The sequence below is a fragment of the Vicugna pacos genome, chromosome 20 (assembly GCF_048564905.1).
Source record: "Vicugna pacos chromosome 20, VicPac4, whole genome shotgun sequence".
Taxonomy (NCBI): domain Eukaryota; kingdom Metazoa; phylum Chordata; class Mammalia; order Artiodactyla; family Camelidae; genus Vicugna; species Vicugna pacos.
In genome coordinates, this window is record NC_133006.1 from 30,459,112 (window position 1) to 30,478,991 (window position 19,880).

At 38.2% G+C, this 19,880-nt stretch overlaps 1 protein-coding gene across 7 annotated transcripts in view; it reads right to left on the reverse strand.

The window, feature by feature from the left end:
• CDKAL1 (CDKAL1 threonylcarbamoyladenosine tRNA methylthiotransferase) overlaps positions 1 to 19,880 on the reverse strand; it is a 532,049-nt gene that overhangs the window by 437,578 nt on the left and 74,591 nt on the right. For all 7 annotated transcript variants that reach the window (XM_015234628.3, XM_072945594.1, XM_015234630.3 and 4 more), the window contains one exon: positions 6,691 to 6,775. In XM_015234628.3, coding sequence (XP_015090114.2) covers positions 6,691 to 6,775 — 85 coding nt within the window. The remainder of the gene's footprint in view (positions 1 to 6,690; positions 6,776 to 19,880) is intronic.

The window sequence follows — 19,880 nt, forward strand, 5'->3', positions numbered from 1 at the left end:
ACGCAATGATGTCAACAGTCAACGGGGCATCTAAGTCCAGAAAGCAACTGGACGTACAAGCTTAGTTTCTGGAAGGAGAGAGGAGTATCAGAAACATAAATTTGAAGTAATAAGCACACAGATAGTATCTGAACAGTAAAAGTAGAAAAAAATGTAGGAGTAAATGTAAACTCATGCTAAGAACAGCACTGTTTAGAGAAAAACCATTGCATTAGACAAAACTTGATGGACAACACACGTTAAGTCAAACAGTACAATATTTGGACAAACTTCCCATATAGAGGAAAACTTCTTGGTGGGAAAGAATAGCTGGAACCACGAAGACTGCGACCGGTCAAAGCATACGATGAGTCACTGTATCTGCTACTCACATTGTAAAGAAGAACATAAAACTGACACCAAACCAAAGCCCTTTCATACAACTAAAAAAGCCAAAATTAAAATATCTATGTTTACAGAAACATCCACAGCCTATGGCACTAAAAGTAAGTTATACAAGTTGTGTTACCTAACCTGTTTCTTGCACAAGGGCCAAACTAAAACTCACTGTTATTTTTATCTCCCAGCGCCCATTTTTTTAATTAAAAAAAGAATGATAACCTGATTACTCATAAATCTAGTTAAAAATAGAACCAGTCTAGTCCTCTTTTCCCTTTAAACTGGATAATTGCTAACTCAAAGAGAAAGCATTTCTCTGTTCTTAATAAGCCAGCTTTTTTGAAAGCAATTTATTTTCCAAATTCAAGTTGAAATAATATTCTGGTACCTCCCCCAACTTCAATTTACGATGAAGAGCTTAAAGTTAAATCCACATGAAGCAAAAAAGTATTTTCATAATAGGAGTGGCCATTCAATAATTTATGTCTGATCAACAGAATGCTATAAAAAGAGCACTCCTACAGACGTAAGATATCAGATTATCCTCTGTCTCAACACACACTTTTCTTCTTTGTCCACTTCTCCTTACACTCCCACTGTTCTTTTCAAGTAATTTCACTCAGATATCTAAACCATCCCTTCAACATTACCATTTATTTCTACAAGCAAAGGTAGTTCAAAGAACTAGTGACTCCTGTCTATCTGCTATCAGTATGGCTAAACCACAGTGCCTATTTGGGTTAACAACACGCAAGGTCAAGGAGAGGTTGACAGTCCATGATCAAAGCAAGCTGGCTATTCTTTCTGTCATTTATATAGAACACACAAGACGTGTTTATTTTCACCAGCCTCTGAATGACCTCCTTTAGGTGGCATGGAAAAGATCCCACATTTCTATGAAGCATTAACCAAAGGAGTTTTCTTGTTTGATACTCTCATTAAGAGCAAATTTTTTTTTTGAAACTTTTGATCTCTTTTCGTTTACTCAAGAACCCCTCAAGTTAAAGGCCATATTGTCTAAATCAAATGGTAATAGTGGATAAAACAAGGCCAGGGCAACTGGCAAAATATCAAGAAGAAAGCATATGCCTACCACAGGCTGCCATCACAAAACATGGGGCTCATTAGCAATCTTTCCAAAATTAGTAAAGGCAATATAGCATTTAAGACTTCAAAGTTCAGGGGGGAGGGTGTAACTCAGTGGTAGAGCGCATGTTTAGCATGCAAGAGGTCCTAGGTTCAATCTCCAGTACCTCCATTAAAAAAATAAATAAATAAACCTAATTACCTCCCCCAAACTGCCCCCACACAAAAAGAGGACGTCCTCCCAAAAAAAAAAAATCCTCAGTAATAAAAATATTATTTAAAAAAAAAAGATTTCAAAGTTCAAAAGGTAGACCCCCAAAAAATGATTCTTAACTCCGTTTTTGCTACTTAAAACTCCTACTCTTCTATCAAACTGAGCATCAATAATACAAACACTATAAAAACGTTAGTAATTAGATCAACCAGTAGAAAGTCAGTATGAAGTACTGAGCAGTCCAGCCTCCAGATGAACAGAAGTACATTTTCATATAAGGTATGTTCCTTTGACTAGGTTAAGCAATTATTTTAAGATAGAATGATTTACTACCAGCACTAGTTTATGTAATGAAATTATTAAACTATTTTTAAGCCAATATTATCTGTGGCCAGTTAAATAATACTGCCCCCCCAATACTGTTTATACTGTGAAGCTGCAAAAGTAATACCTTTCTCCACCACCACCACCAAGAGACAAAAAAAAATCAGCCCATGACTGTCTTGTCACAAATTCACAATTCAGTGATCTTAATCAAAGAGAGACTGCATTTATCAAGTGAAAGATACTGAATCTCCCAGAGTTATTTTTCTTTACTCCTGTTAAAATAAGACTGTCCACTGCCTGGTGGCTCAAGAGAGATAAAATGAGTTGATAATAGACAAACAACTACTAAACACCGAGAATACATTGGAAGAGAAGCAAAAGCAGATGATGAGAAGCAATGGCAGTCACTCAGAAATTAGTGGCCACATGAAGTGACCATTATTTGGCGGGGGGTGGGGGGGTTAGTCCAGGTTAGAAAAAAACATAGCTCCCAGCCTGTGCCGTAAATCTGTGAATTTGAGCATAAGGGAAGAGGCGTAACTGAGCTAGGAGAGATGAAACCCCCTATCAGGCTCTCCTTGAATTCAAATGTTGTCTCACTGTCATGGGGGAAAAGATGCACGCCAGTGAGGAGGCTGAAGGGAAAGGATGGAGCTAGAGGTTGAGAGAAGACAAATGTGTAGCGTGACTGCAGGTGTAATCAACTTTATGAACATTCATCTCGGTTTTGCTTTGTTAGGAGATGGTGATGACAAGGGGGAAACATCTAAATAAAGCAAAACACTGGACAAGAGTAGGTAATTTGTCACTGAAAGTCTTTAAATATATAAATATCACCTGAATTTGATGTTTTCTCAGTGATAACTGTTACTGCACCTTCTACAGGATTATGTTTATTCTGGAAACAAGCCAAATGTTAGTTTAGGTGTTATGTTAACAAGGACTAGTTATGACTATCAAAAGCCTTCAAAGCCATTTAAAAAAATACCTGTAATACTGTTTTTGAATTTTCTTTCAATCAAGCAGAACAGTGCATTAAAGGAATCTGTGCTCACCAACCACCAGCTTTACAGTGTCAAATGACAAACGTATCTTAAGTGATCACCTCACTGAATCATTCACACACCATATCGTTACTCTGAACCACATTCACAATGCAGTTTATACATAAGAAAACCCACTGACACAAATTACATTTCAGTTTTTAAGTCAGCTTTTAGAAACAGTCTAGAAGTGTACCCATTAATTACATTATAAAATTGATAATCACAGAAATTAAATTCTCTGGGTTCTGTACTCAGCAGGTATCAGTAACACTAAAATATCTTTATATTTTATATGTCTTTCTTATAGGGGAAAAAAGGTAGATAACTGGGGAACATGACAGACTTCTCATAAAATAAAAAGCGTGCCTTGACAATGAGCAGCACCTGGCAGACATCATGCTCTGCTCTTGGTTTAATTCTCCCTTCTCCTAACCAAAACCCTAACTCCACTGTTCCATCCCACACCACTACCCTCTTCTGAGCCCCCACCATCAACCAGGTGATAACTTCTCTGCTCCTTCCATAACTTCTGAGTTGAAGATGCCATCATATTCAACTATCGCTTCTATGGAAAAAATATAAAATCTGCATCTCAACAGCCTTAGAGAATTTCATCTGTAAAACAGATGTTGCATCATCTGGAAGACAGGAATAGAGTAAGAATCTACAACTCATGGACAGACTGCAAGAATTAAGCTAGGTAACATACAATTGATGCAAAGCACTTCTAATAGTCACACAGAAGACACTCGATAAAGATCAAATATCACCCATTGCTTTATTACAATATTTAGCTGTGACTTCAAATACAGCATGTTCAAAACTAAAACATGTCCTCCCTCAAGTTGAACTCCCTTTCTGGAATTCCCTATTTCATTCTAGTCAGAGACTTTGGGAGTCACATTCAATAATGTTGAAAATGTAAAGAATTCTTTCTCAAGTCAACTCTTTCCTTCCAACTCTGAATACTTCCACTTGAAACGAGCCATCACGATCTGGACTGCTACTCCAACTCTGTCCTACATGCACTCCTGATCATATCCTTCCTTAAGCCCAATCATCCTTCACACTGCTGCAAGAATTAACCCTTGAGAGCCAGGGAGTAAACGTAACTAGAAAGTGAGTTTTTAAAAAAACTACCATTTACAATAGTATAAGGATAAAAAATACTTTACAGATAAAAGGAAAAAGGATAGTTTAAATAAATGATACTGGAACAATTTGGTTGTCCATACATCGTTAGAGAAAAAAATCAAAAAGATGCTGTAGGAGCTGTATGAATAAATTATAAATCCTTAGAAAGTCAAAGAAGACCCAAATATATTATTCACAAATTGGAAACATCAAAATGTAAAAGCTACCAATTTTCCCCTCAAAGGCATCAACAGATTCAATGTAATCACAATCAAAATCTCAACAGTATTCCTTGTTGAACTTAAAACCTTACATTAAATTCATATGGAAGGGCGAAGGGCAAAGAAAAACCAGGACACTCTTAAAGAAGAACAAAAAGACATGAGCACTATCAAATATCTAGACTTCATATAAATCTATACTAATTGTGACTGCGTAGAATAAGCACCGGAATAAAGAAACAGAAGCAAACAGAGCCCAGGGACAGACCCAACCATCTCTGGATGCTCAGTGCATGACAGAGCAGGTAATACATAGATATAAGGAGAAGGGCATATTTTTTAAAACAGAAAATAATAAATGATACTGGAAAAATCTGGTGCCTACAGGAAAAATAAGATAAAACCCCGTTTCTGGCATCATACACAAAAAAATTAACTCCAGATGGATTATAAACCTAAATGTAAGAAGTAAAAACCAAGAAGCTTTTAGAAGAAAATATTGGAAAATATCTTAACAACATCAGGTTAAGGAAAGACTTCTTGAACAATAAGAGCACAGATCCAAAGGATAAATTTTAAACCAGAGTTTCTCTTCATCTTAAGAAACCATTAAAAAAAGTCAAAAGATAAACCACAATTGGTATTTGAAACATGTGTAACATGTAAGAATTTGTAAGTAGACTATAAATAATGTATTCCCACAAATAATAAAAAGACAAGTCAACATGAAAAAATATTCAAAAAGCTGTGTCACAGAAAAGGAAAATCCAAATGGCCAATAAACATATAAAAAAGATGCTCAACATTATTAGTCATCATGGAAATGCAGACTAAAACCATACTGAAATACCATCGCCACCACCAGACTGGCAAAAAGTTAGAAGTCTGACCATATGAAGTATTGGCAAGAATGGAGAACAACCACACTCATCTATTACTGGTGGGAGTGAACACCTGGCACATCCATTTGGGAAAAGAGTTCAGCATTACCAAGCAAAGTATGAATATGTACACACTTGTGACCCAATAATTCAACTCCTAGGTACATATCCTAAAACAACTCTGACACATGTGCACCAGAAAGCATGTTCAAAATATTCAGAGACACACTGCACAGGAAAACAAAACACTGGGAAAACTCAAAACTCTATCAATAATAAAGTGGATAAACTAACAGATTCATTTAGTGAAATACTATGAATGGTCAGCGTTATTTTACATCCATCAACATGGATAAATCTAAAAGCAAAATGCTGAGGAAAAGCAGCAAATCTTAGAACACAAACAGTGTAAGTCCAACAAACACAGTTTATAACAGGGCAAAACTAAACAACACATTGTTTAGAGGTACATTTAAGAGATGACAAATTTACTAATAAAAGGAAGGGAATGACTCACCAAAGTCAGGATAAAGATTACTTCTGGGGATATGACAAAAAGAAACACACAGCGGTTTTCAAGGTCTTGACTATGCCTTCTTTCTTACGCTGGGTGGGGGGTTAAGTTTATTACCCTTACTTAAACTGTACATGTTTCATAAACTCATTTATGTAAGATACATTTCATAGTAAAAATCAATGTGGTAGGGGGTGAGTTTGAGAGTGAAGTTAGGAAATGGATAATCTTAAAGGTTTCTCGGGAAAGGCAAGGAGAAAAATAGGACAATAGCTAAAAGGGGTGCATGGAGCCGATCAGACCTGAGCGCGTTTAAATACCAATAAAAAGACACCAGTGCAGTTGGAGAGGTTGAAAATATAAACAGATGAGGCAACAATTTATAGAATGAAGGTTCTAAAAAGGTGGATAGAGTAAGATTCAGAGCAGATATGAGAAAGGATACTTCTTTCACTTTAACTTGAACAACAAAGCAAGAGCCAAGGATTATATGCCCATTCCCCCTGATGAACTGTAATTCCTTTGATGGCCAGACATCATTAGCATCCAGAACAGTGCTGAGGTGCAGAGAGGAGAAAAGAGGAAAGGACTGTTTCAGATTGTTCCAGAATGTATGGACTGGATTCCCTGGGAAGAGTATGTTGTTAATACTTAATAGATACTCAAATTACCTATTAGCTAACTTCACACATACTCAAATACCTATTAGAAAAATCTACATTAAAGTTTTTTATTAGATAAATTCAAAACACTATGATGCTAAAAGTCCAACTGACTTTCTTTGATAACATACTGAATATTTGTAATATTAAGAATCTTTTAAAAGCTAATTTCCTAAAAGTAATTCTTACGTCACTTATAAAAGAAAAAAAAGTCAATTTCCACTTACTTAATTGAGTTTCTAAAGTGGTCTTCAGCCGGATTTTTTACAGTACAACTGTTCAGAAGCCATAAATCTGCGTCTGATGCATTTTCTATTAAAAACATAAATATGATAAATAAAAGTAAGTATCACATTTCATCAGTCAAAAATATCCAAGTGCTTACTCAGATGGCACTGGGCCCACAGGGGGAGAGCAGAGAGACCTAGCGAACAGAATCAGGTAAACAGGCAATTACAAAGCAGTAGATAACTCCTCTAATATGGAAACAGTGATGAGAAATAAGTATTAAAATATACAACCTGTGCTAGTATCTTCCCATTTACAATATAAAGAGGATAAGCATTTTCTTCCTGTATTTTCAATCCTGTGAGTATTTAATAACTTCCAAAAACTAAAGTGAAATTGGCCGAATCTCAATATGAAATTAAGTACTCCTTTTTGGTCTGTGTGTTCTTATTTTTCAGGCACGTGTATTATCATACACTGAACATTCTTCAGCTTGAGAAGTTATTAAAAACATAATCTGTCTTCCATGAAAAAAATACTGACTTACATCAAAGTGAGCCGTTTATTTCTCTAAGTTGACTGGATATTGCTGTATAAGGTACTAAACTCACCAGCAAGGCAACCAATCACGCAAGCTCATCTTGTTTACCGAAATGAATCTGAAAACGCCTGTAATGTCTGATGCTATTCCAACCGCCCTACCGCCTAAAAGGACTTACACATTAAAATAGGGTTACACCAATGAAAGGAAAACCCAAACTGAAAACTGCAGCACTTTCAAGGGTCTTTCAATAAGAACAGAAGCTAAGGTCAAAAGACAGGAAGAACTAAGGACACAGGGATGTCTGTGTGCACCTTCTCTCCCTGGGAAGGAGCTATAGGTGAGAGCACTATGTGAGCGCAACGGCGAGCACAGCAAAGTTCCTAGTAACTTGGCAATACTTCTTCCCGCGTCTTATTACAAAAACAGTAAAAAATTTTTATAAAGAGGTAAGATCCAAAACTTCTTGAAATGCTAACAAGCCAAGGGAAGGGCCTCATTACTGAGTGTCAGCTGAATACTGGACCCTCCTAACTTGTCTCACTTCTTCCATTCATCCTCCCCACCCCTACCTGTAGTCGACCTCCCCATCCAGAGCGTCTTTTGTGAAACATACACCTGATGACATCACTTGCCTGCTCAAACTCAGAAATGCTGGAGTATTCACCTACTTCCTCTAGTTCCCTCCAAATTATTCCCCACGATGCCACCTAAAAGATACTCCCCTAATAGCGATCTGATCATAGTAATTTTTCCTACTAGTGATTTCCAGCTGGTATTCAAGACCTGTCCAGATCTCCATCTCCCCAACTTCAATCTTCACTTCTCCCTACAGTCATCTGTTCCTCCAGACACACCAAACTGAATTTCTCAAGCTTGCACTATTTCATTTGCCTAAAAAACCTTTATTTTCTTCACAGAATGACAATTCCTACCCTTCTGCCATCCACCTGGCCTACTCCTATTCATCATTCAGCTTCACCTTGATGTCTGTTAGATGCCTCTTCTCTGCATCCTGTAATAGACTATTCTCACACTTTACAATTCTGTATTAAGATAATTCATTTTTCCAGCCTGTCTTTATTACTACTTAAGAGATACTAAAGACAACATTTTTATCTGCTGCTCTCAGGATGTCCAGGGCCTAACACAGGGATGGGTACAGAACAGACATTCAAGTGATCATGGAACACTAAACAATGTACAAGTAGGTAGAAGAAAAAAGAAGATGTGATAATGTGTGGGAACACATGCATATGGTTTGTTAGATGCCTTCTACCAATTTCTTAAAGCTCTGAAGGCCACACTGATCCTCTGAAGTAAGCTTCAAGGTAGTCACCAATTTCTTTAACAAATATTTAGGACTGAGACTTTGTCTTATTCACAGCTACATCCCCAGCACTTATTACGTGTCTCACACATGGCAGACACTCATTAAATATTTACTGAAGGAATGTTGAAATTTGAAAGCGAAGGAATACTATGAGCCATGTATTATGCACAGAATAAAGTCACGGATGTCTGTTAGCTAATGATAAACAATACAGCAACTGCAAATTTATTTCAAGCAAACAAACAAAAATCAAAATATAGTACAATCCATGCCAGATGCCAACTCTGTATCCTAGCACATTCTTCTTGGTCACCTTAGAGCCATCAGACAACCCTTACCACACCTCTAACAAAAAAGCCCACTCAAGAACTCCAGCAACATATAAAGCAAATGATTACTTCGTCTAGAATTTTGTCAGTGTTGAAACGTACTGACTTTAAAAATAGAGTGACTACTATGCTTGGTGATCCAGTCACTGCAACCCACAGGAATCCTGTGAATACACTAAAATGCCCACAAAATTACCTAACTTTGTAGTAACCACCCCTCAAAAGAGAATTTCCTTTCTCCAATGAACACAGAAGTTTCTTATCCAATTATTTCTCAATTCAGTTTTGTGTTAATACATCTTATTTAATATTGTCAAAGACTACTTACAAGCATAAATCAGTCAACAACCAAAACACAATGAGGATTTACTATGTGCCAGGCTCTGTTCTAGGTACCAGGGATATGGCTGTGAAAAGGGTGTCCACCCTCAAGGAGTTTACAGCCTTAAACAGGAAGTCTGATGAAAACAAACAAAACAGGGAAACAAGCAAGATGATTTCAGGTAACGGTCAATGGTATTAGGATGATTAAAGAGGGTAATGAACAAAGAGTAATTGTGGGGTTGTTGGTCACCCTTAGAAGTTTAAATCTAAGTTGAGATCTAAATAATGGGAAGGAATCTGCCATACAAAGATCAGAAGAAAGAGCATTCCAAGGAGAAAATGCCGCAAGTGCAAAGGCCATGAAACAGGACAGAGCTTGTTGCGTTCCAGGAAGAGAGACCAGTGTGACTGGACACAGGGAGAGCGGGGAGAGAAAGGTCTCAGAGGGAGGCAGGGACCAGATGATGCTGGTAAGTTAACAACTTTACATTTATTTTAAGAATAATGAGAAGTCACCACTGGGTTTCAAACATGAACTAATTTCTATTCAGAAATACCATTCTGGAAATACTGTGAGGAAGAGCCTACAGATTGGCCAAGAGTAAAAGAAGTGGGGAAAAAAGTAATGACAAGAAAACCAGTTGGAAGCTGACACACTGGTCTAAGCATAAGTGAAAGACATGGTAACCGGGACTGGGGTTACAGCAATGGTGAGGCTGAGAAGTGAACAGATGTAGATTTTGGAGGCAGAATCAAGAGAACTCACTGATAAATTACATATGAATCATGCAAGAAGAAATCAAGTAGGATTCCTAAGCACATGGAAGGGATTTTGGCCTGAGCATCGGTTGTTTGCAGCACCATTTATTGAGATGAGGACAGTTTGGAAAGAGATTTGGGGAACCGAGAATCAACAGTTTTGTTCTGGCCATGTTATGTTTCAGAGTCCTATTAAATATTCAACTAGAAATATTGATCAGCTGTTTGTATATGATGAAATCAAAGCTCATGGGAGTCTTCCAGGCTGGAGATACAACTGGGAAAATCAAAACCCTTAAAAAAAAAATCTGAACTTACAGGAATGGACGCACTAATTTAAGAAGATAATGTTGGGAGTGGGGAGGACATTGAGTCATTTAAAGGTCTGATGGAGGAGTTGAGGTGAGAAAAGGATATTGAAAAGGGATAGGCTATAGGATAAGAAGATAAAAACTAGGGAACCTGGTGTCATAGAAATCCAGAGAAGGAAGTATTTGAAAAAGGAGTAATCAATTGTGTTAACTGCTAAGAATTCAAGAAAGGTATCTGTATAAATATTAGTATTGTTGCCAAAAAAAGCAAGACGATCCTCCACATTTTTTTTCATTTTCCTTTCTCAGTTTTAATTATTTGTTTTTTCTGTGCCAGCCCACAATCACTCAGCAAAGGCCCTTTTTTAGGATTTTTAAGTAACACAGAAAAACTCACCACAAGGAAGTGAGGAGGAGAATCGTATATGGCTATTCGCCAGTAAGGAATGTTTATCCCTCATGTTTTGCCCCCTTAGGAACACATTTCCCGGATTTTCAGATGCCATCAACTATAAGAAACACTATCAACTTTGTAAAAGCTTCTTCAAGAGAGGTGGAACACTATACTCATCAAGTTTTAAGATGCATCCCAAGTTCAAACATTAATATAGGAGGCAGGGTGGAGGTAAAATGCATCTGAAACAGAAGAAAAAAGCTAGTTTTTGGCATGTCTACCTTAGAGTGGCACCATCCAGAACAATCAGGAAACACCAGGAGACCTGCCTTTCCGAACCTCATCACCTAAAATAAAATAAATGTTCAAATATCCTACCAATAGTAGACAATCTGGTTACTGGATTAAGTATGTGGTAAGAGCAGGTTAAAGCCTTATGGTCTTGCCTGAATCAAAGCATTCATGTCAGGTTCCCCGGTGCCTGGGAGGGGGAAGCAGTCCTAGAGAAGAGCACTTACGGGACAGGACTAGGCAGATGGGCAAGAATGGACCAAGGAAGGGAAAGGCAGTAAGAAGGCACCAATACTGGAGGCACAGACCTGGAGAGGACCCAAAATAGAATTCTACCCACTGTGCAGCTTGTTCTACAGCACTGTTAACCCCTGAAATGCAGCTGAAAATCAGCTGCACATAAGCCAAATACAGCTAATGCCAGAGCTGGGATATCAGGACTGGTGTGAAAGCTACCCACTCCAGGCTAGGCAGACGGAAGATCAGGATGTGATTATTTACAGTCTTTCGTTATTACACACAGTGCTGTAATGAACAGCACTGCACATATATCTTGTATTTTTCCCAGATTACCTTTGGAACCAAGTCCAAAAAAGCAGTACAGTTGGGTCAAAGGATAAATTCATATGTAATTTCCTGACTTACTGTCAAATTTCCCTCCATAAGCGGTGCACCGATTTGCAAACCCATGAGCAATGCAGGAGATTGCCCACTTACCCACAGCACTGCCCACAGAGCGTGCTATCAAACCTTTGTACTTCTGCCAACGTGGCGAGAAACTGGATGCCAGTGCACTTTTAATGTGCATTTCTCTTATTATGAAGGAGTTGAGCATATTTTCATGTTGCAGGATTGTATCTTTTTTCCTCCTATTTTCTGTCTGTTTATAGCTTTTGCCCATTTTTCTATGGGGCTACAAGAGTCATTTTCATCTTAAGCGGTAATTCACTAATATATGCAAATAAACACACACACACACACACAGAGGATGTTAATCTTTTGTCTGTAACAGAAGTTACAATATTTTCTCCCAGTTTGTCATTTTACGTTTTTATAGTTTCTTCATACTTTTTTTATTTCCAGGATATCAAATTTATCAACCTTTTCTCTTATTGCTTCTGGATTTTAAGTCTTAATTAGAAAGTTTCCTCTACTCCCAAATTATGAAGAAATTCACTCATGTTTTATTTTAATACACATATGGCTTTACATCTTGATCTTTGCTCTATTAGGACTTTATCCTGATATACATTGATCTCATTGATTTTTTAATGCAAAATGAATTAAGATCCTTTGTTCTCATATCAAATTGGAAAATATTAAAAAGTATGATACTACGGGGAAGTTGGCAAGCTCTACTCTGCTGATGGAGTCTACACTGATGAAACTGTCACTGTAACAGCTATTAAAAATTTAAATGTGCATCAGAATTTCTCCTACACATACCTGCACCACAAACACATACTTATATACAAACACACACATATACATATACGTGTGTGTGTATATATATAAATATATATATTTACATACATAAATACACACACATTTTAAAATTCACATGGAAGATTATTGACAAAGCAAAAAACCTGAAAAGTCTACACATCCATTATAAGGAGACTGGTTAAATAAATCATGAGATTGCAGCTAAAGTACCATTAGCTGTTGAAAAGCAAGATAAATCTGTAAGTGCTAATTCATAGTAATCTTTATTATATCATCAGGTGAAAGCAAGTTGAAGAGTAGACCTTGTATTTCATTTGTGTTTTCAAAAGGAAAAAGAGAAAAGGGGGAATTCTGTTCTAAGTTAAAAAAAAAAATCCTCAAAGCATACATATGAAACTGAGGTGTTTGCCCTTGGAAGTAAGAGGAAGGTCAGCTGTCCTTCAATACAGCCTTAATATGCACCTTGTATATTCTTTTTCTTTTATTAAACTTGCATGGACACTAATTGTATAATTTTATTAAGTTTAATCCCTGAGAAGGGGCACATTAATATTTAATTTAGATCCATGTGCATTATTTGAAATCTAAAAGCATTTAACTAAACTAAAAAACTAATAAAGCCTTTAAAAAATTTTTTTAAGTTTCTTTTTCCATAGAGCTCAAAATTAATAGTATTCTTTCATTTTAAGGGAAGAATATAAACTACTTTCCTGCTGTGATCCATCATGAAAACAGCAACCTGATACACATTTTCTGGGACTTTCCTCCCCACTGCTGAAAGCTTTCATACTCACTGAACCAAGAAAATGATGGTCACTGACACACTACCCACGTTGCATGTGAGAACAGAGAAACAAATTATTTGTTTTAATCGAAACACATTTACTTTCCCAACTATTTCTTTCTGTACGCAAGATGAATTACTTTTAAATCTTAAGTAATAAAAATCTGACTAGCAATAATGGCAATAGCTAACATTATTGAGTACATATTATGCATGCAGCAATAAGCCAAGCATGCATGTTCTTTCTCCACAACCCCCTCCCATTTAATCCTCCCAATCGGAGGCAGGTTCAACTTTTACTTCAGTTTTACAGAGGGGGAATCTAAGACTTAGACAGGAAAAGTAACTTGCCTAAAATCACACAGTAATAGGGTGGGTCAGGATTAGAAATCCAGACAAACTGACTCCAGAGACTGTAAATTTAAGGAAATTAGAATGCCTCATTAGTGGCTCTTTGCCTCTTGATCAAAAATAATGCAGACAATATCTGAAAACAAAATAAAGTAGTATTGCATGGCCTTAAGGTTGCCTCATGGTACTATTTCTAAGAAGACAAATAGCCAGGCTTCAAAAGGAGCTGTTTGCCTATTTCCAAAATCTCCAAGATCTTGAATATGTCAGCTCTTGGCCTTCTGTAATCGGTGAGAGACACGCAAGTAAAGAAAGAATTAATCCTGAGTGCAGAATCATCACTCCCAAGCAGGCTGATTGTCAAAGCCACCCATCTTCCCTTCAGCCTGCAGCTTTCTGCATAATGGTGGCATTATAGAAGAGAGGAGCGTGCTTCACATCAACACTGCTCAGAGTAAAACATTTCTCTTACACAAAACCGTTCCATTTGCAAGTCAACTAAAGGAACGGCCTACAACAGTAAGAACGGCCTACAACAGTAAGAAAAGCCTGGAATTACTTCAATTCGTAGATTTAAGTAGGGCAGTTAAGCCAGTGACACAAATAAGAATTCACTAAGAATATAACAAAGAGGGGGGGAAAGTCTGATTGTTTTGGACCCAACAACATTTTGGGGGAATTTCTTCACCACAGAACTCTGGAAGACAAGTCAAGTCCAAATGTTTAAATGTCCATTACACTTAATCATAACCCAGGGAGTTTATCTGTGTAATACAAATCATTGGATTTCTACTAAAAACTCAGAGAAAAGAGTATGCTTTAATAAGAACACTTTAAAGCACCTTTGTGGAGCACACTGAAAATACCATCTTAAAACCAGTAAGACAAAATAAAAATTCTGGTCCCGGGGTTGATTTCTTCCTTCCACACTTCACGTACTGTTCTTTATAGGGACTGTGCAATTGCACGGTGTGGAGACACCGTGTTTTCAAAATCTGCTTTATAAAAACAATGAAGGTGACCCACGGAAAAGTACTCTCCTTTAACCAGCCAGGGTTGGAGCAGTGGGAGGCTGGGGAGAAGACAGGGAGGAAAAGAGGGAGCAGGAAAGAGGAGGAGGGGAAATGAGAGAGAGAGAGAGACTGGCACAGAGCACGCACACTCCCAGTCTGAAGCCCACAGAGAAGCGCCCCTCCACTGCCTGGTGCTGGTGGCGCTGGGCATGTTTCTGAGTGAGGCCAGCACAGAAGCCGCTGGGGGAGCACTTCGCCTTCGAGGCTGCCCACGTAACCGGTTTGCTCTTTTACAACAGTCCTGCTGATCACTTCACAGAAATAAGATGAGGAAACCCAGGGTCAGCTTGAACTCTGTTTACTGTATCAAGGGAAAAGAACATTTTTTTTTCTTCTAAGTGAGAAATCGTAGCTGGCAAAACTCTAACAATAACTAATGAAAATTAATTACATAGCTACATAGACCTGGTCATGATCAAAATCAGAGCATTAGACAGACATCTTTCACTTACTACGTAGAACAGAATATTGCCAATATCCTCTCATCCTCTTTCCAAATTAAACTGTTCTGTTGATCCTCCATTAACTACTTCAGAGGGAACTGCATCTAAAAAAATCCCTGAAAGATTACCTATTTCTACATGTAAAATAAGTTTATAAACTCAGAAGCAATATACACACCAAAGAGACTGTATAGGGCATTTCATGATTCACCACCCCTCTATCCAAAGCCCTTCTGGATGCTGTGTTCCTGCCACACTGAACTTTTAGGCTCTCAGGCCTGAAGGGTAAAACTCAAAAGTTGAGAAGACCAAAATCAAGTTTGAAAAAAAAGGGGGGACAAAGAATATGAACTGAGAGTTTCTAAAAAAAGAAGCACATACAGCTCTCGAACACACAAAAAGATGTTTAACCCCGTTCTTAATAAATGAAAAGTACAACTGCACTTAAAAAAAAAAAAAAAAACCTGTGCCATTTTTCTTCACTTCCTATATTGTCAAAAACCCAAAAGTTTGATAACACACTGAGCTGGCGTAACTGAGGAAACAGGCACTCTCATGCGTTGCTGATGGGAATACAAACTAGACCGCCACGGATGGAGGCAATTTGACAGTATCTTCTGAAATGGCAAGTATGCATCCTGTGACAGAGAAGTTCTAAGAATTTAGCCTACAATAAACATACTTGCACAGGTGCAAAGGCATTCATTGCAGCATTATTTGTAACAGCAAAAGGTGACTGGCTAAAGACATTTAAGTATATTCTGAACTGAGACTTGTTTAAAGCTGCCTACAAAAGAAAAACAAAAAGAATAACCTCTAAGTCCTAATATAAAAAGATCTCTAGGACATACGGTTCAGAGAAAAGAGTAAGACACTAAAAAGCACATACACTATGCTACCATTGGAACTCTAGAAGACACATTCACATTTGCTTGTACTTGCATTAAAAAAAAGTGGGGGTGTGTGTGCCAGCAATGAACAGCAAAGGCTGGGACTGGGAGGAGGCAGTGGAACAGGACTGATGGGAGAAAAGAGGAAGATTTTTCCCTGTATAACTTATTTTTTATTTTTGAACCAATTCAAAAATCACATATTTTCAAAGTAAAAAAGCAATTGTAAAAAATATAGCTTGTCTTAATTCAACAATCTTGCCATTTCTTTGCTCCCTCTCATACTCAAACATCTCGAAACAAACTGTCCCTCTGTGCCAGCTGTACTCTGTCACCTCCCATTCACTCTTCCACTGTTTCATTCTGATGAAGACCTTCAGCCACTCACCATTTTCCTGTAACCGCTTTCATCAAGGGAATTGATGAAACAGCATGATGTAATCAAACATTCCTTTCCCTTTTTTTAACATTTTTTATTGATTTGTAATCATTTTACAATGTTGTGTCAAATTCCAGTGTTCAGCACAATTTTTCAGTTATACATTAAAATTCCTTTCTTTATGGTGTCGCTAGCATCAGTCTGTTTCCCTCCTATCGCCCTGGCCTCTCCACTTTATCCATCCGTCTGCCCTCCATGAATTAGAGTTCCTTAGGACCTCAGTTTTGGTTCCCTTCTCCTTGGCCACCAGATGATTCCAACCACTCCTCTCATGGTTTTATACACCACCAGTACACTGACAATTGACACCCAAGTTTACACTCCCAGTTCCAACACCCACCTGAGCTCACTACCCAATTCATCCAGTAACATCTCCACTGCAACATACCGAAGAACTATTAACCTTGACACCAACCATTTCTACAACTGAACTCTCAAATTTTCACCCTTGTACTCATCAGATTCTAGTTAAGAAAAAACAGAAACCACTCTTGGTGTTAAGATAAAAATTAATACAGAAGTGTGGTTACATGAGCAACAGAAAAGTCAAGACACCGAAGGGGGATGGTGAAGCAGCCAGGAAATGAGTAACAGCAGGAAAGCTCTACCAGCCTGAGGGCCGAGAGACCCACTGGAGGAGGTGGGATTATGAGAACCCCGAAGCTGCGATCACTGGGCCAGGGCAAGAGCCACAGCAGGAGCTGCGCCCTGGAGACCAGGACTGCAACAAGGGGCAGAGCTGTCTCACAGGACTGAAGCCACAGGAATGAAAGTGCCACTTCCTGGGACACGGCCCAGAGAGAAGAGAGGGAGGAAACCTCTCTACCTTCTCACTAAGTCCTCCCTCCAGGCTTCCATCAGTGCCTCCTATTGGCCGCTTCTACCCACAAAAGCCAAAAGGCAAGGAGGCTGTGGAGTGCAGTTCCATGCAGCACAGAGGAAGCGAGGGAATGGACTTTTGAGAGTCAACAGGCAAATGACTCAACCTTACCTCTTGCAGACCTTCCCATCACTATAAATGATATATTTACTCCAATGCTGAAACCAGAAACCTGGAAGTCATCATTAATCATTCCTTGTACCTCACCATCTCCCACAGCAAATCCAAAAACTCTCAAGAGTCCACCTTCAAACAAATGTATGTCTGCTACTTCTCTCCACAGCCCCCCACCAAGATCATTACACAGTCTCCTGCCTCCTGATGGCTGCCATGAAGGCAACTATGAAAACTATCATTTAGCCAAAGGTAAGTAGGAGTCGTTTTAACTGGATTATCACGGATAATCTACAAATGTGGATAACTGAAAACCAGCTGATAAGACATATACTATTGACAGCTATTTGCAACTATATTTTGGTAAAGGAGAGAATAAGTCATTATTAAGAATTTACTATAAATCAAAAAACAGTTGTTAAAACAATACAATTTTTTAGAACAACTTAGCAAAATAAAATTCCAGTGTATTGTTGGACATTTGTTTCACACATTCAAACAAGCCAAATAAACAAACAGCAACTTCATAGACAGAAAAAGGGGAAAAAAATAAACCTTTCACTTTGGCTTTTTTAGCCACCTCATAAAACTCATATAGTGCAGCTAAGTATATAAACAAAAAAAATTACTGGCATATTGGGAATAAGATTGTTTTTGTTCTTGTGTTTTTCTTCTGAGGTTTTTTTCCCCACTTTGAGATTATAATGAACATGGTCACACCACAAGTAAAGTCGGAAGTAGGGCAGAGAACAATCCAAAGGCTGGTCTGGTCATCCAAGATCATTAAAAATGTCTGACCCCTAACAGTACGTTCAAAAAATGTAAAATGCAAGCTAAAAATTCAAATAAATTTTTCTTTTTAAAGCACTTTTAAGAAAAGAAGCAGGGCCTTGAAAGCTTTCGGGGTTTTTTTTTCTTTTCTTCTCCTGTTGCAAATTCACACTGTGGTTTCGGTTGGGTGGTGGGTGGTGCCACCCACAGGGGGCAGCCAGGGGGGCCTCTCTACTCCAAGGTAACTACGTTGAGAGTCCGAGATGGAAAGTGAGGAGTGAATGGATCAGGGCATCTTTTTTATCTTCTTTTCCTTTTTGTAAGTTTGCCTTGTTCTTTTTTGCTTTCTAGTTATCCTCATCAGTCTTCTGCATCTTGGTGTCAACATGGTTGTCCCCGCCATCTTTGGCTGCTCATCTGCCCAAAGCTGCCTCAGCCTGCTCGTCTTCATCTTTATCTTTATCCTTTTCCTCCTCCTCCACTTCCTCCCCACCTTCTACCTCACTGGCAGCCTCCTGCTCCCCATTTTCCTCATTATTTCTCCATTAGGAGGTCCACCCCTTCCACTCTCCATCTCCTCCACAACTTCCTTCTTCTCCTTTAAGTCCTTGGTGGTGATCTCAGAGCTGGTGTCCACAGCTGTGTCTGACACAGTGGGACACACCAGTGATTCAATGCAGCAGACTGAAAAGAAAGCCCCAGTTTGGAGACCGGCAATAAAGCTGCCCGAGCCCATGTCTGCAGAGGAGACACAAACCATGCGGCTGCAGTGAGCAGGGAGCCAGTCTCAGGGACAATGAAAAGATGGCTTTTCAGAGCAGCTGACTAGACCAATTGCATCTTTAAATTCATATATTCCACAGAAAATTTCCTTCCTGATTCAAATATTTTAAAAGTGCTATACTGAAAAGAGTTCTCTTTAGCCAAAGAGCAAATCATAACAACCTACAGAAACCACTCGCTAGCAAATTTGCAAAACATCTGGTTTCCATTCAGACTATATACAATCCTCAATTGTTTAGCACAAATCGATAACTCAATTCATCTGCATGGAATGGTACATTTCCATGACCAACTCTAGAGTATAGAAGTACCTCCTTGAAAGGAAGTTTAGATTATCTGCTGAATATTACCTCTAATACAAGAGCTACCTCTGGATTTTTGACCCAGCAAACTTCCTGGGTCAAAACAATTACCCATATGGTAATCAAAAGAAAAATGCCCATAGGACACTGCCAAGAGAGGAAAGATTCAGATCAAAAATAAAGCTATGGACTAGTCACAGGTTCACTAGACTTCAAAGTACAAAGAAGAACAACATCAAAGATCTACTGAAGTAATGAAAGTGAATGTGAGTGAAGTACTTTAAAGTCAGCGTCCATTCTGACTTGTCAATGCTCATGCCATATGAATGTCTGATATTTAAAATACGGCCCCAGGAGAGAAATAAAATGAGCCAACTGTAGACCTAAGTAGGCATCCAATAATTGTAGTTCAACTGACTGACAGTTATTCATAAATAATATCCCCAAATAATAGTTATCAAACTTTCTAAAATTACAAATATGTTTTACCAACTTGAGACAAAGGATAAGAGACAAACAGATGGAAAACTATTGTCTTAAAGGATTATTTGGGAAAGAAGAACTACAGAAAACCTTACTCATTTGTCACAGTAACCGGGGACTCCCTGGGGAGAGAAATGAGTATTTAATT